At 45.3% G+C, this 18096-nt stretch overlaps 1 protein-coding gene across 2 annotated transcripts in view; it reads right to left on the bottom strand.

The window, feature by feature from the left end:
* LOC138534910 (flavin-containing monooxygenase 3-like) overlaps positions 1-18096 on the bottom strand; it is a 349886-nt gene that overhangs the window by 59688 nt on the left and 272102 nt on the right. For both annotated transcript variants that reach the window (XM_069641257.1, XM_069641256.1), the window contains exons 6-8: positions 17623-17822; positions 15908-16263; positions 6919-6991 (exon numbers count right to left, since the gene is read on the bottom strand). In XM_069641257.1, the coding sequence (XP_069497358.1) occupies positions 6919-6991; positions 15908-16263; positions 17623-17822 (629 nt within the window). The remainder of the gene's footprint in view (positions 1-6918; positions 6992-15907; positions 16264-17622; positions 17823-18096) is intronic.

Here is an 18096-nt window from a genome sequence, read left to right as displayed (position 1 = left end):
GATCTAATAAATATGCTTTATTTATTTATTGTATCTGAAAACACCGTTACAGCAACTATTGTGTTTTGTCTACTTCATATCAATTTTCCAGCCCCTATACTTTCACCCTCACCCTCTAACTATATGCTGCCCCATCCTGCCTTAAAACCCTGCATATTTTATGCACATTCAAAGATTGCATTTGCATCTACCCTATATGCAAAGGTGACTCACATAATTGCATCTGGAGTGGTAAGGTCCTGTGCTTGCATGTGCATTCAAAATGTGCATTTTGCCACTGAGGCCCTGGGCTGTTACGTGTATTCAAAAAAATGTATTTTCCCAGTAAGGCCTTGTTTGTGTCTCAGAAAATATAGCCTCTAATGTATTATATTGCTGTGTGTATTCAAAAATTGCATTTGGCCTTTAGGTCCCTGTATATGCCTCAAAATCTTGCATTTGGCTCCCAAGGCCATTTATTGGTATTTGTATTTCAAATTGCATCTGGCCCGAGGTTCCTGTATGAATACGTGCCTTTAATAAATCGCATCAGGTTGCTTAGGCCCTATAGCTGTAAGGTCATTCAAAAGGTGCATTTACCACAAAGTCGATGTATGTGTACGTTCCTCCCACATTGCATCTGGCCTCCAAGGTTCTGCATTGTTATGTGCATTCTAAATGTTCACCTCCATTCCAAGGCCTTGTAGTTGTGTATTCTTTAAAAAATTAATTCAGACACTAAGGGCCTGATTCACAGAGCGTTTTCCCACGGGACTGCGCCATTATAAAACGCTTCTGTGAATCAGGCCCTAAGTCACTGTAGTTGACTGTGGCCCAAAAATCATATCTGGCCCTTAAATCCTAGAATGTGTATTTAGTCCCGAATATTACACCTGGTCCTTTACGCCCGGGATTTGTACGTGCCTGCAAAAATGTCATCCTGCCATTGGGGCTAAACATTCATTTTTGCCCTCAAAGATGAACGACTCACTCCTTTACCATTCCTACGAGGCCACTTCAGAATAAACTTGCAGGACATGAGGGCCACTTAGCATTAAGTTACCATGCTGCCACATTACGAGTTCTGCTTGCGGGGGCCGCTCTGCACGCCTGGTCAGACCAGGCGTGCAGAGCGGCACCCGCGAGCAGACCTGGATGGTAGCAACGGTACCGTTATGATCTGTACCGCTGCTACCATCCTCCCCATTCCCATTGAGCCCTATCAGGGCTCAAATGGGAATGGGGACGTACCAGCTCGGGGTCCCGCAAAAGGGGCAAATACCGGGCCCGCCAAGGTCGGAATGGCCCAGTTATTCCCCTTTCGCAGGACCCGTAGCCGGACCCGAGTTTGGGGGTAGCCATGCTGGTATAAACGGCTTGGCTACCTCCAACCTCGTAATGAGGCCCATTATGTCCTAGTAGTTCCACCACTCCTCCCCCACGGATCGCACTTGTTGTGGCAACAGGATGACCATCACTGAGTAGGAATCAAAGAAGCTGAGATAAGAAGGAATTGCAACGTGTCCCCTATGGGACTAACTGCCTTGAAATCATTGGGCCGATTGACATGTCCTCTACCTTGAGCTGTCACACCTTTAAGGAAAAATCTGCTTGCAGTATCACCAGGAGACACCGATCGCAGACACCTTAGAACACATTCAACCAGGTTCAGTTAAAACCGGCATAATATTTTCCTCTAGCAAAGCATGCATATGATCCTTAGTGGTAAACACACTCTTTGCAGTGAATATTATCTCAACCATCCATCCAAAGAGGAGATAGAGAAACTGCTGACCCTTCCTAACATATTGACCAATTTGCCAGAGTGGAACCATCCTAATCCAACCCAGGCCAGGACTACTGCACAATAGGTACATTGCTCACTCACCCTCAAAAGCTCATGGTCAAATGCCCATCAAAACAAGAGCTATTGGATATTCAAATCCATCTTTCAAATATAATGAGAACTGCCCCAAAGGTCACCAACACAAATAACATCCGGAATCTCAGCAGGGCAAAGCAGGCTATCCCATGGCTTTACGTTTTCTGGGATATCCAGGGCATACCTCTGGCAGGGCCACATCTCAGGCCGCTAGAAGCCAAGGCCTTTTTGCTAAAGCCTGAAGCTCTAGCGTATAAGCGAGAACTTCAGGCTTTAGAAAAAAAGATCTTGGCTTCTAGTGGCCTTGCCTTTTCTTCCTGAGTTGTGGCGTTGACCCCTGCCAGGTACCCCTTTAACTAGAGATGCAGGGATCATCACCCTTGCATCCCAGGTGAGAGGGGAATGGTCGATGTAAGGGGTACCTGGTAGCGGGTCAGCACCACAATTAAGAGGGGCGACACTTACCTGACCAGAATGCTGAGCATAAGGCCATGCCCCTTTTGGGCGACGCCCCTGTTAGAGCCCCAGTTCCATTTTACATGCCTCTTAAGGAACTGGTCTATCCTGAAAGAACATGGAATTCCCGATGTACCCTCGCTAACCAAGTGACACAGTGACTGCTTCCCAAACTAGCCCAGCTAAAAATAATTAATTGGCCAAAGCAAAGTGATCTAAAAAGCTATGTAATCCCCAAATTTAATTAGAAATGACAAGGGTGGTAATTACTTCTATCAACGACAGATCTGCTAATACAAATTCCCCGAACATCTTTAATCTGTTTAAGATAATATATATCCACTGGGCATCATGAAAATGTGGTTTACCGGGAATAGTGAAAATAAAGCAGGCGGTGTAGTCGCCATCAACTACTCAGCAGCCCTCCCAAATCTCCATGTTGAAGCTCACTGCCCCTGAACAGGTGCCTGTCAAATATAGCCCTAAGCCTCATTTGACCTTCCTCTCTGTCACCTCCTACAGAGCCAAAAGGTACAGACCAGACTGCAGTGACCATTGGGGCCGACTACTCAGTGGCTTCCAGAACTCAAAGAATACAATCTAAATTCTAGGAGCCTTCAACCTCTGGTTGGAAAGTACCCAAAATAAGAATGTCCAACTGTATCTAATATGGAAACACTGTGCTTCTCACAAAAGACATATACACTGTCTATATTTCACTTGGCATCTCGTCAACTTAGAAGTGAAAATTACAAAACAACTCTCAGCTGTCCATCACCTCATAACTGGGGAAATATTAGTGCTGGCATTGGACAAAACTAAAAGGGTCAAACCTGACCAGAAATACATGTGACAACTTCAAAGGTTCCTTCATCACCCATCCCCCAAATCCTGGAATCAGGCTGTCCAGAAACTGGTGTCCAAGCCACAGAATCAGAATTAAGAGAAGATTTAATTTCTTTAATACAGGCATCAAGGAGAAGAACTAATCGCCCTTCTAAATGGAATAGCAGATGGTGTAATGTGAATCCAGCCACCCTCAAGAGAGAAGGGAGGCGATTAGAAAGAACGTGCAGACTTATCCATTAGCAAGGACAAAAAGGCCAGCATAAGACAGGAGAGAGATTAAAATAAGGCCCAGCAAAAGTTCTTTGTAAATAGAATTCTAGAGTCAAAAAATAAAATGGTTGCAAGGTTTGCCATCAAAAAGAAACTTTCTCACACAGACCAAACCATGAATGCTAGGTCATGTAGTCAAACCTCTTCTGAAGACCCATCCAACTCTTTCTACAACAAGATATCGACCATCAGAAGTACTCAAAATATGAATGAAGAGTTTAACCAAGTAATGAAGAGATGGAAGTTCAGACATTCACAGACTCTGACTTATTAAGGACAATCAACAAAATGAAGTCACCCACAACACTCCTTGATGGCTGAACGGCCCCTTGACGGCTAAACGCTCCCACTGATTAAAGAACACATCTACACTATGGCTCCCTGTGTAACGAAACTGCTCTACGGCCAGTGGTCGAAGTGTACGCAAAGAAGTAGTGGACCTATGTTCCCCGCTGGCCTGCCCCGGCTACCTACAAACCCCATCCCAATGACTCCTCCGACGTGCAATACAAACACCCAAACAAACATGCCTACTCTTTAATGGAATGTACAGAGCAGTCCACTGAAGTGCTGCAAGTTTCAACTTCTTCCTACGCTATTTTAAAACCAAACCATTCTGGAACGGGATCTCTTTAAAATAAAAGTATAGGAACAAAAAATATAGATACAGTCAAACTTCTTTTTTTTAAAGTAGAGGAGCACTGCTCCCAGCCGTTCCCGCCCACTTCGACCACTCTCTACGGCCCTACTCTATTGGACAGGAAATACCGCACAGAATCCACAAAGAGCAATACATGATGGGCAAAGTTAACCCCTGGCCCGGATCATTCGTTTGGAAAAGGTTCCCACTGGTAGCAATACTACACAGCATGACCAGTACATTAGGAATGCAGGGTGCCCCAAGGCTCACAAATCCTTCCTTCTTGTTTAATACCTACATGCGACCAGTGTCAGATTTATCTATAAACCACACCCACTCTTTCCTAATCTACGCTCATCTCATTTTTGAAGTCCACTCTGACATCAACAGAAATGCTCAAATAGCCCTATGCCTCTCCTGAATTCCAAGTCAGATGATAGGTATCAAAAGTAGCTTTAACACTGACAATGCTACCATCCAAGCCCAGGAACCAGTTCTAGACTGGGAGTCCCTTGCAACTGGGCAATCATGCTGCGCAAGTCAAATATGCGGCAGTTATAAATGCCATATCCAATCATATCAATACCCCTTCGGATACGGCAAAAGAACCTGTGGATTATTTGCCACCACCATGTCTTTCAGGCAAAAAGTCAACACTTTAACTAAAATAAACTACCAACATCTACATACATTTGCATGCAATCGACCACAAAGTAGAACTTGTGAAAGTGCTGATCCTTAGCAAACTAGATTATTTCAACTTTCAAAATAACTCCCAAATAACCTTATAAAACAAATGCATCTAGTCCCATGTAGGGCAGTTAGGCTAGTCTAGAGCCTCAATACATTTGACCATTCTCCACTAGCATTAAACTCTCTGGGATGGCTTCCATTTGAGAAGAGCATCTCCCTCAGAACAGTGTGCCTAACTCACAAATGCTACGGGAGAAATGCCCTTGATCCCTCCTCGCCAATCTGATCACGCTGTACATTCCAGCCTACCTCCAGCTGCACAAAATACAAAAACCTTAATGGCAAATATCTAATGACCAAGAGTTCTATGCTATGGAATGACAACATCTATGCAGACCCACACCAAGAACTAAATCACAAATGGTCCCAACGCGCAGTGAAGAAGAAACTGCTTAACGGCTCTCAGATGTGCGCATCCCTCCACCGTCGCCAATTGCCTTTCCCACATATCTCCACCACTAAGCCCATGCGTGCACTTCTGGCACACACGATGGCTCATCTGGCCCCCTAATGGACTGATGCTGCCATCTTGTTACATTTAATATTAGGTTTTTTTCAGCTGCGAATATCTGCTATTTGAACATCCATGGTTTCCCTATGGTGCTTTCTCTGTTCATGTTTGATTCCCATGTATGCCTGTCTATGGAAGTGCCCTACGGCAGCCAAAGCAGATGTGTAAATGACATTAAATATATAAATGAATGCTGGACTGACCTTGAAACAAGCCCTCTTGCTAATCAAAATATTATTCCACAAAGCATGAAAACCATGGAGAATGTGCCCATTCCTCCGTCTGAAAAACGGACCTGATTGCTTATTGACTGAGTACACACACCTCTGCTTAAACCACAGGAAATATTCAAAAAAACTTCACTAGGCCAAAATGCTAGCGTTCACTTGGTAGCAGGACTGATAAAATGTTAATGAGGCATATGACCCCAGAGCGATGGGTCCTTTTCATTTGACAACTCACCCCACCGGCCTTGTAGATCCCAGCTCTTCATGATGTCCAGGGTTGATGAGCATGTGTGCTTCACCAAAGAGCAGGCAAAGAGACACACAACATGTACTCAATGCTTACTGACCACAATCGATACAGAAACAATGCACGGCACAGAGCAAAGCAGCAGGCAATCTGTCACGCACCTCGGTTATCAGGACCCAACACCAAACAACACAGTCAGGCAAGCCTTCAACCTTTAGGACAGCCAACCTCTGAAGTCTGCCTCAGCGATTCCAGCATCAGTCAGCTGCAAGAAGTGAGACCCCCCCCCCAAAGGAGTTTAGCTAATATGCCCCCAGTGTGTCAGTGGAAGACTCGTCAAGGGAGTGTGCACCGTAGGAGAGGTTAGCTTTGCGTTCATGTAATTCCCTCCAGGCCCAAAATAGGTTGCTCTCAGACAACCAGGAAGTGGCCATCAACACAAGCTTGGCTCGGTAGCTGCAACCCTACAGTCTCTTCTCTCTGCACTTATGAGCCACCCACTGGCTGCGCTTGTGAGTTAACTGCACTTCCCCCTTCCCCTAACCCCTGGCACTTCTCCCCTTCCATCTTCCCCGCACTTGCGCGATCTGAATGACGCAAGGCCTAGTAAAATCGTTATTTTTTCCTCCCTTTTTTTCTCCCTCCTTGTCTTGTCACGCCTAGAAACACTTGTGTACAGGCACGTTATAAATGCCACACCATATCATATCAAGCTCAGGGGGCCACAGCCAACGGCAGCCACCAACACATAAATACAATTAGGGATTTCAATTAATTGTGGGAGGTGAGTAGAGGTGATGCGCCCTTTTTCCCACACAGGTAGTGTCCATTATGTTGATATCACCATAGTGTAGCTGCACTGTCCACTGCATCACTTCCCGTTCTTGCCTTTTCTCAGAGCTCAGTGGCTTGCTTACAGCATTCATAGACAAGGAAAAGCGACATGGATTTCAACTTGGGTCTGCATAGGCAGTATTTAGTGGTGCAGTGGGCCACTCGAACGAAGGAAAAACTATACTTCCTGATTGGGGAGTGCAGGAATGTGTCCAGACTTTTGTCCAGCTTGAACACCCCTCAAAACAGCACCTCTAACAGCACACTTACCATGCCTTCTTCTTCCCCGCCTTCTCCTCGATGTCTGCCACCATGTCACTCCGGGGCGGCAACTTGCACGAACCTGATGAGGAAGTGGCACTTTCATTACTAACATAATAAATATTACATACAAACAGTGCTTACTTTGTAAAACAATACGTGCCAGCGCCCAAATATGTTCTAGTGGTCCAGTGACACTGTGGGTGGGCATTTCCCCACCACCGCTGCCACCGCCCATAGCTGCTCCCCACAGTGCCGACATATTTGGGGTTACACTACAGCTTGCAGCAGCTCATTGTGGTTGGTGGATGCACTGACTACCACCACTTCATAATCAAAGTAAGTCTGAGACAATGGTGGTCATTCCGAGTATGGTGGTAGGGGGTTAACGGCACTGGTAAGGATGCTGGTGCCGTTAACCCCCTACCACCACATTCCGAGGTCCCTTAGCGGGTCCCACCAGGACCGGCTGGTCTGACCAGCCGTCCTTAGCGGGATCCGTTAAGGGAACATGGAGCTAATAACGGGCCCGCTCTTTGCAGGCCCGTTATTAGCTCCTTCCCCATTCCCATTGAGCCCTATTGGGGCTCGAATGGGAATGGGGAATGGTTTTCAGAATGGGGACTTACCGGGTCCGCATAGGTCGGAATGTCCCAGTAAGTCCCCATTCCGACTGACCGGACCCGGACCCGAGTTTGGAGGCAGCCATGGTGCTACCAGCACCATGGCTGCCTCCAAACTCGGAATGTCCCCCAATAAGTGCCAGGGCTCAAAAATAAGGGCCAGGGCCAAGCCCTGGCAAACGCCCCCACAAATTAAGCACTGCACAAATATACAAATACACATATACGAAATCGACAACATATTTGCCATCTGTAAATCACAAACAGTGATGTTTTTTATGGGTGCTTATATAATAGTGGTGGGTGCTACCCAACCGTACCCATGTTATGGGCGAGACTGCCTTCCTGGGGTCCAAATTAAGGACCTGCAGGTTAAGTGCTCTCTCAGGCAGACAACCTACTCTACTTTCTCACTTCCCTAAAGCTTGTCTTGCGTTACCAGGGTGATCATGGCGCTTTGAAAATGACTGTAAACGATAGGGGAGGATGCTTCGTTGGTACCATATCTGTGGGCAAAATACGATTATAGAACCAAGTAATTACACAATGGTCGCCTCTATAAAGGATTTGAGTAATCGCCTGTGTATTGTGGCTCTGACGTCTGTAAGCTTTTACTTCAGCCTAAAAGGCATAATTGGTCTGTCACGGCATGGCGTCCCGTTGGTATTGTGCCACTCGGATCCTTGGCAAACACCTGGCCATTTCAATACTTTAATCCGCAGGGCGAAGGCAATTCTTGAACGCTGAATGAGGACATCGCTCAGGGGAGGAGCGTTTGTCAAACTTGAGGAGGCCATGTAATGGTAGTGGGAGTGTAGAGAGCGCACAGCATAAACTGGCTCTCGCTTCATAAACACCTGGTGGCTTATTACACAAACATTGGCAGGCCCGGCATCCACAAGCCTTGCCACTATGCGATGACGCGAAGGAACAGCCAAGACAGAGTCATCAAGACCTACGCAGCCGTCGTAGGCTGAGGAATGCACCAACCCAGCAGGCCCTGGCATGTTTTTTCGTGCCCTAAAACTCAACGGAGAAAAGAGCGCCCACAGTGGGACAGTCAATGAATGCAAGAATACCAGCACCACCCAAAAGCCTTAATTGACATACACTTCAAAGTCAGAATCTACTAAAAAGTAGGACAAAGGGTATAAAATGCTCAGCCAATGAAAGGGCTTCCAATTGAATAAGGCCAAAGAGACATGCTAGGAGTGACTAAATAGAAATCTATGCTGTCCAGAGTGTCATTTCTTAGAGGAATCGTTTCTTCAAGTTCGTTACCTAGACGGTACTTTGACAGATTTCAGATACATAAAAACAACAATGTGGGTGCTTTTCCTCAAGTGTGTTTCTGTTTGGCTGAGAGCCCAATAAAAGAAATAAAGAATCAGAATGCATGACAGCTGAACTTTCACTGCCATTGCACCCCGTAATGTACAACTTAAAATAATTGCCAGACATGTTGACCGCTTCATTGGACAATTTCGCAACAAGCCGGTTAGTGCCGATTCGTGTCCGCTGTGTCAGCACCTCATTCTCCTTATCAGGTATTTCTGCTCTTTCCTCTTTCTATGTCCACTATATCTGAAACACTGGCAGCGCAGTAATACCCCACAAACTGCATATGTTTATAATGGAGATGTTTTCCGTGCAAAATGTAACGATATTATAACTATTAATCCTAGTGCACAATGTTCTTCTACTATAGCCATTACCGCACCCTTACCCGTTGTTTCACCCAGTTTGCAAACAAACGCTAAGTCTTCCTGTGCTCTGCTGTCGCCCATTACACCCAATGATCATGTAGCCTTCATTTCCTCTATACAAGTCAACACTGTTAGGCTTAATGACTCACTGGAGAGCATCCAGTCGCCCCAGGCCACTCCTGCTGTCGAGTCAACCCTTAATTTGTTATCACTGACTAGCACTCAAGGTGAGGTGGACCCCTCAACTTGCAAAATGTGCTTCTCACCATTAAACACTTGCTCCTTGCTAAAGCAATGTGTCGAGGTTTCGGATGCCATTATTGACACAGGCTGTGACTTTATGGCTATTACTGAGTCCTAGTTTACCAGTTCAGCTACCCTAGCCATACCTCCTGGGTTCTCAATGTTTAGAGCAGATTGCATCATGCATAGAGGTGAAGGAGTTGCCATTCTTACCTCCAATTGTTTATACACGTGATATCTTGGATGGCTGTTAAAGCTTACTGGTCAAGATTAAGTTAAATGAGAATTATTCTCTGATGGTAATATTGATCAATCGTCCTCCCTCTGGTACACCTTTCTTCGAAGAACAAATCAGCAATTTACTTAACAAGACAACCAAGGCTAATACTCCAGTAATTGTTCTCAGAGACTTTAACCTATGGGCCAATAATCCAATCGACAGCCATGTTGTTTCTCTTCTTGCTACACTTCAATCCATTGCTTTTACCAAGCAAGTAATGGCTCCTACACATGAAGCTGCTCACACCCTTGATTGGGTCTTGATCCATCAGGTTTGCATCTCAGATATGGATATCGCTCATTGTCCTTGGTCAGGTCCATTACCAAGTGACTTTTCATTTTGTTTCCCCAATTGTTCAACTCCTCAGAAAGTGATTCCTCGACAATATGTCTCAGCCAGGAACATTAAGAAACGTACTCCACAATTGCTCTCTTCTGAGTTATTACGTGAATTGAAGCCTGTGCACCTATTCACAAAATCCGATGACCTGGCTAATCATCTTACTGACACACTCACATATGTAATCGACAAACTTGCAACCAAGAAATCTCGACTAATTAAAATCAAAACCAATACAAATTCTTGGTTTGATGATTCTATCACTATCTTACATCATGATAAACACAAGGCAGAGAGAGAATGGAGTGAAAAATCCAACTCCCATGTGTCATACTGCCTACAAACGTCTAGCAGCCAGCCTTAAACAAGCTATTATTACTGCAAAATCCGATAGCTATAACATTAGGATCTCTTCCGCAAAATCTAATTTGTGCAAATTATTCACAATCCTAAAAGAATTTAAAGACAAATCTCAATTGGGTACTATCATACAGAAGGATGACGATTAGTGTCAGTTGATGCACAACAAACTCAATTTAAAAACCTTAGGGCACAAAAAATATCTCAATTCCCAGGTAAATCAAATTTTGCTTATTACACCAGGTAAATCTAATCTGCTAAATATATCTGCACCACCTGCCAACAAGGGCCCAGTACAGATGCCTTTTTTCAAGCTCTCTTCTGATCAAATATGCAAGATTGTGGCCAATATGAAACCTATATCTTGTTTAGGTGATTCTTGTTCATCAAGCCGTTTTAAGGATTGCATTGAAACCTTGGCACCATGGGTCACTCGTCTTGTTAACATGTCATTTGAGGAAGTTAATGTGCCTGTGGCCCTTAAGGAGTCATGGGTAACTCCATTATTGAAAAAGAGTACCTTGGATACTCATAACCCTAAAAGTGACCGACCAATTACAAATGTGCCATTTATGCTAAAGATCGTCACTTTCTTCAACTGCAAAATTATTTTGAAAGCAACCACCTTCTTAACCCAAAGCAGTCTGGCTTCAAGGCCAAAATCGGAACCGAAACTGCACTATTGGATCTCAAGTCAAACGCTGCGGGTATTGTGGATAAGGGTAAACCAGAACTCCTTATGCCACTTGACCTATCCGCAGCTTTTGATTTGATTGATCACTCTCAGTTGGTCACTAGATTAGTCAATCAGGCACATTGTTTTTAGGCGGCCTCCCAGTCGATTAAATCCTTTCTTGGTCCCAGATACGCATGAGTGGCAGTTGATAACGCTAGTTCCACTCCCGCGCTTGTTACCTGCGGCATGCCGCATGGCTCTTCTATCTCACCTACATTACTTAACGTATATATCATGCATCTTCTTACGCTCTTTGAAGACATGGGTGTCCAATTTACCAACTACGCTGCTAATACCCAGGTCATAATTGAACTATCAGTCAGGGATACTAAAGCCATCAATACCATCTATCAAACCATTCAGACCTTGATGGCTACCAACTCACTTGCCTGAATGCCAAAAAAACGGAACTTCTGATCATTACTTTCAGGAATAAAATTTAAAAGTTGGGCTCTGACTATGATAGTTTTATCATAGCTGACAACAAAAAGAGTTGCCAGATCAGTTAAGACCTTGGGCATCACAGTAGATGCCAAACATTCCATGAAGCCGCAGGTCACTCATGTTAAAGCTGCATGTAGTTAAGTGGCCAAACTTCTTAATCACATCTGCCCGTATATCTCAGTGCAAAACAGCTATTTGCTTGCCACAGCATTAGTTAATTCACATCTTGACTACGGTAATAGTCTGCGAGCTGGTACCACAAAAGAAAACCTTCACACGCTGCAAATTACAAACAATAAGACTGTTAGAGCTGTGTTTGGTCTTTCTCTCAGAGATCATGTCTCTGTGGCGAGACGGAAACTCCATTGGCTACCTGTAAAACAGCATATTACGCATATGATTCTTTCACTTACTTATAACTGTTACAGCACTGATGCGCCCCCCCGTATCTGTATGGTCAGCTACCTTCTTGCAGAGTGGGTCGCTCATTGTATTTTTATGATTCTTCCAAACTCATACAACCCAGATTTAAACTTTCCAGCTTTGGTGGCACTATGTTCGATGTACAGGCCCCCTTAGCCTGGAATAAGTTTGTCGCTCATTTAAGGCAGGCTAACTCCATTTCTGAGTTCAAGAAGGGAGTTAAGACTCACCTGTTCAAGCTTGACCCTGACTAATTCTGTTGTTTATTTTACTGCTTCTGTTTTAGGATTTCTGTATGTTTGTTACACCTTGTTTTCTGTGCACTCCAAGGCCTTTGGGTGATTTAGCATGCTATACAAATTTAAATTAAATCTAAATCTAATCAAATCAAATATCGCAGATCAAACGACCCAAGGTAAAAGCAACATTTTTAAAAACTGTCTCATCTATGCACACCACCTTCAGCCTCTTTTTGTAATCAAGCATTGTCAAAGGAAATAGTTTTGGCATTAGCATTTGTTTTTTGCATTTTACATTTGTAGGCAATAATGTTTGGTCTCTACTTAGCCAGTAATTCAAAACATGTCTGAGACTTAGTGCTTGCAGACAAATACACCTTAGTAATAGGCATAGTAGAAAGACTGTGCTTCACTGCTGTGTATGTGCTTTCACTATGTGTATTATTAATAATTTTATATGACTGCAAACACTTTGGAAATGATATGGTGAACATTTAAGAATGAACTAGGGTGGCAAGGTTGCGTGTGGGATAAGATGGAAGGCATCTGAAGTAATCTAACGTCGATGCTGAAAGTAGGAGTGAGCATAATAGGCATGTATGAGGGTGAGCTAGGGTGTCTGGGATATGTAGAGGTGAGGCAGGGAAGGTGGGCAGAGGTGAGATAGGGAAGGTATTGGTAGAGTGAGATGTCTAGTGTGGGGTAGAGTGGGACAAGGTGGGAGAGATTTTCGGTACAGTAACTTAATGTGGGTTGTGTGGGGTTAGAGAGTTTTATGGTATAAAGTAGTGAGGTGGGGTGGGAGTAGAGAGGAATGACAAAGGGTGGGTGGGGTGCGGGTGGGTGGTGGATATAGGAGTGCAGAACAGTGGGTGGGGTAGAGAGGAGTGAGGACGTGTGGGATAAGAGATGGTTAAGAATGGGTGTGTGGAGTGGTGGGAGGTAAAGAAGACCGAGTTGATGGTTGTAGAAGACAGTATGGAAGGGTGAGTGGGGGTAGAGAGCGGTGGGGAAGGGTTGGTTGGTGGAGATAGAGGGGTGAGGAAAGGTGGGTGGGGTAAAGTAGGGAGAGGCAGGGGTGATTGGTATGGATGCCGGGGGTGAGGACAGGTGCAGGGAGTGAGATAGGGTGGGTGAGGTACAGGTGGATGAGAAAGAGTGGGTGGGTGGAGTACAGAGGGTGAGGAAGGGTGGGCGGCATAAAGGGAGTGAGGAAGGATAAGTGTATGAGAGGTTGATGAAGGGTGGGTGGGAATAGAGACAGGTGATGGTAGGTGGTGAAAAGAGGGGTGAGGAAGGGTGAGTGGTGGAGAGAAGTGTGTGTGGGAGTAGAGGTTGAGGATTCCTGGGTGGGTGGTAGCAGGGGTGGGGAAGGGTGAGTGCTGGTAGAGTGGGTCGAGGCAGGGCTAGACAGGTCTGGGGATAGAGTTGGGACAGGCGTTGAGTGGAGTTGGGCATAGAGTGGGTAGGGGCCAGAGTGGGAAGCAGAGTGGGTTTGGGGCTAGAGTGGGGACATGAGATTAGAGTGGAGCTGGTCAGAGTTGGGTATTGAGAGTGGGGTGCTAGTTAGAGCAATGTGGTGGGGTGAAGTATGGGGTGGGTGAAGTGGTGCAGTGGAGTGGGGTTGTGTGGTGGAATGGGATGTAGTGTTGCTGTGAAGTGGTATGGTGGTGTAGAGTAGGGGGTGTGGAGTAGGGTGTGTGGTTTGGCGGTATGTGGAGTGGTGTGTGGTGAGGTGGGGAGGAGCGGTGTGGTGTTGAAGTGTGTGGGGGTGTTGTGATGAAGAGTGAGAGTGTGGAGTGGGATGTTGAGCGATTGTCGTGAAAGTGTGTGTACCACTGATCTTGCCATAACAGGAGTCACACTGCCCATGTTGTTAGGGGGTCTAATACTTATGATAAGCTGCGTCCATCAGAGAGGACATGAGAGCCATGTGTGACTTTGTAACATCATGGAGGTAAGGCAAGTACAAAATAAGTCCGAGCAGTTATACAACAAAAACACATTATCAAAAATGTAAGGTAGATTTGGGGTTAGCATGGTTGTCCTCACAGGAAAGTGGGTATCTTTTGAAACACTAAAACTGCAATGTTTATGATGTCACACGGCCACATCCCTTGCATGGATCTTTCGCCAGAGATGCAGCATCGTTCTGTTGCCCTCACATTAAGCTAATGTCTAAGAAGTTGGTGATCTGAAATAAAACACATTGCAAACAATTAATTGAAATCTAAAACTTGCAGATCTGCCTACTTGCATGCTTCCCATCAAGCACTCTCACTGCTACCCAAAATACCCATCCAAGACCTTTATCCACAACTAGAAAGGAGGATGCACCCAGTACCTCTTCATGCACACCTACACACACACACTCCTGAAACTACAGAAAATCGCTCACATGCTCACACACATCAACAACCAACAGGGAATCCCACAACCACATTGAGACCATGTGGAAATTAAATCCCAGACATCTTCACAAACATCACAGTCACTCACAGCACTGAACGCAGAGAACGACAAAGAACTGCTCATACATTCAAGGGGTTTAGGAGAGGTTTGAAAGACATACTCTACCCCATCTATGCGTCATACTCGTATGGCAGCCAACAGCAAGAACACCACAATCTACGAATAAATCCAATCGTCACCAGTGCCTAGACGCTGTGTAATGCTGCTGGCTGCACTATACAAATGCCACTTAATGAAATATAACACACCATAAATTCAGTGATCACCGTCAAGGATATGCCGAACACAGTGAGATGTGTCGTGTTCCCCCTATGAACTACATATTATGTATTTGAACCTGCCATGTCACCTTGTTGAATAGGCGAGGTTAAGAACAGAGACTATATAGAATGCCTTCCGGTTCATCTGTGTGCACTACACCAACCTTTATTTACCAGCTCTATATGCTCTCTCTCTCTCTCCCTCTCTCTCTCTCTCTCACACACACACACACACTCTTTCTCTTCCCCTCTCTCTCTCTCTCTTTCTCTTTCTCTCTCTCTTAGAGTAGAGCATATATTCCACCTGATATTCACAGGGAACACCTGGGTCCTTAATGGTGTGCCTGAAAGCCACCCTCCTTCTTTATGACTTGTCTACCCTTACAGATGTACACAGTAAAGGTGTATGTTCACTGATAGCATCACAGCATAATATTGAGGCTGAAGACGCATTCTTCAATGAATAAACTCATTTAAAAGCTCCTAATTTCCGTGGCCCATTGCACAAGGCTAGCAAAGTACCTATAATGTATCAAAGGCAAAAAAATTAGAGATTGTCCGAAACATAGAGATTGTATACAATGATCTAGGACAAGTAATCATGTTTTCAGGACATGTGTCTTACTCTTTACAACAGTCATGCTCCAGTAGAAGATTCCCCCACACACTGAAACCAAAAAATGTCCATTGCTCGTTCTTGCTTTCTTTCAACAAATGATCTGAGCAGTTGAGAAAGTACAACCCAGGATTGTTAGCAGGAGCGCCACAAATCATTGGAAGGAGCAAATACGTCATTTCACTGTCCTGTGTGATCACCATGGCCTTTTCCCTCACTTGATCACTTGGTTTACATGTCTCCTACTGTTCACTTACCCTTCAGGACTCTTGCAGCCCAGCGGGACTGGACGTCTGATGTGGCGGGAATGCCACCAAGGGACATGACAAGCCCGATGATGGCCATTGTTGGACGCGCTAGATTAGGCGGGAAGATGTCCTTGTATAAGGCAACCTGATTGTTGCTGTCTCGGACGTCGGATTCATCAAGGAGGGGGTAAGCATAGGTGTAACCTGTTGCAAAGATGACAAAGTCGATGTTCTTCTGCACCGTCCCATCCTCAAATATGGCAGAGGTTTCGGTGAACTCCTTCACATTGGGTTTCACCACCACAGTTCCACATGTTATGCAGGTGGCAAGGTTATCATTAAAAACTGGCTCCTTTCGTAGAGATCTGTCCAAAGAGAGAAAATGCAGTACAAACGTGTCAGCCCATCTTCTGTCCCAGAGTTATTTTTTGGAAGAACTTGCTCTATACGTTCAAATGCAGTCTGAGTCCGATGATACACATATCACAATTGTCCGAAGACAACCATGCCTTTAAACAAAGAAGTCACACATTTAGGGCCTCATTATGAGGTCGGCGGTAACCCGCCAGGGCTAACGGAGGGTTGCCGCCGACCTCGTAACACCGTTTCCGGTACCCAGCTTCCCGGTGCCACTGGGACATTACAAGTCCCGGCGGACCGGGAAGCTAGGTGCCGGAAAATGTTAGTCCCAATTCTCGTGCAGTCCATCAGGACTCCATGGGAATGGGTTCACGGAAGCACCGGCACCGTTACTAACGGTGCTGGTGCTTTTGTGATGGGTCTGCCTACCAGGGCTGTTGCGCCCAAATGGTCAGACCTGCCGAGCGCGACGGCCCCCCAAGGCAAACTCGTAGTGTGGCAGTCCAGAACCAAGGGTGCCGGTAAGCTTCCCGGCACCCTTGTTTCCAAACCGCCACACTCGTAATGAGGCCCTTACTCTTCAAAGCTCACATTCAGTGCTCACATTGGAACCTATACATGTGGTTGTACTTCAATATACACATACTGGAGATTATGGGGAAACTACAATCTATACATGCCTGGTTTATAGAACATTCAGGGACCTGACTAAAAAGAAACAGAGGAAAATGACACTAACTAGAAAATAAATTGAGTGAAGGTAGAAGCCGCCCACGGCAAGGGAAGAACAGTGATGGGGTTTGCTGTTTTATATATCGGAAAACCCAATCTAGTGGTCAGCTACAATTGGGTGTATTACATGTTTCAGCTGGGATATTATGTACTGCCAATCACTTGGTCTAGGTTAAATGTCCCCGTTATGACAGGTTCCCAACAGGGACTTTTACCCTAGACCAAGTAATTGGCAGTACACAATATCCCCACTGAAACATTTAATGCACCCAATTGCAGCTAACAATTGCTCCTGCATGTGAAACCAGGCACCCACCCCTGCTTTCACATGTGGGAAAGCACATCAGCACTACTTTTAGCAAAGAAGACAACCATAGTAAATTTGTATTGGGATGCCATGTTGTTCAACACAAAATGCACACTGATGCAAGCCTGCTGCTGGACCAGACAGCCCCAGCCTGAGTAGGAATAACACACAACTTTGCCAGGTCTGACCCAATGAAGTACATTGCAATCATCAGACAAGAGAGATAATTTAGAAAAAAGGGAAAATAGTTTCACGCATGTAACAAAACATGATGCATTCTGAGGCCGCCAGTTGCTTGGTTCCCTCCAGTTGCACACATACGTACTTGTTTTTAGGGATCAGGCCGAATTTCTCGTGGTTGAACCTCTGGTTCATCATTCTCTCATACAACCAATCCGAGATGCTCCGGGGAAGGAGGTACTTAAGGAAAGTCTCGTAGCGCGTAAGATACATCATGTCCCAGGGGTAGCCATCATCCCAAACACGGCCCATGACCCAGCTGCCGCTCCTGGTGCTGAGGTACACCTGTGGGGCACACCAGTGTCAGGCATTCATCATAGGGGTAGGGGCAATGTCAGAGGTAAGCAAGTTACAGGCCTCTGTTGCTCTCACATGCAAACAATACACATCACATTGTCTCAATGATCCCAACAGTCCTGCCCACTTAGAGAAATCATATATTATGTATATTGCCACCTTCCTCTCCATCATTCCTCCCCGCGTGCCTGCCCTAATCAGGACCTTGCAAGTCCAGTCCATGAGAGCCCCAAAAATGGCATGCTTCAGGATGACTATGTAC

The sequence above is a fragment of the Ambystoma mexicanum genome, chromosome 1q (genome assembly GCF_040938575.1).
Source record: "Ambystoma mexicanum isolate Mex_15411 chromosome 1q, UKY_AmexF1_1, whole genome shotgun sequence".
NCBI classification, from domain to species: domain Eukaryota; kingdom Metazoa; phylum Chordata; class Amphibia; order Caudata; family Ambystomatidae; genus Ambystoma; species Ambystoma mexicanum.
This window is presented reverse-complemented; position numbering and strand designations above follow the sequence as displayed.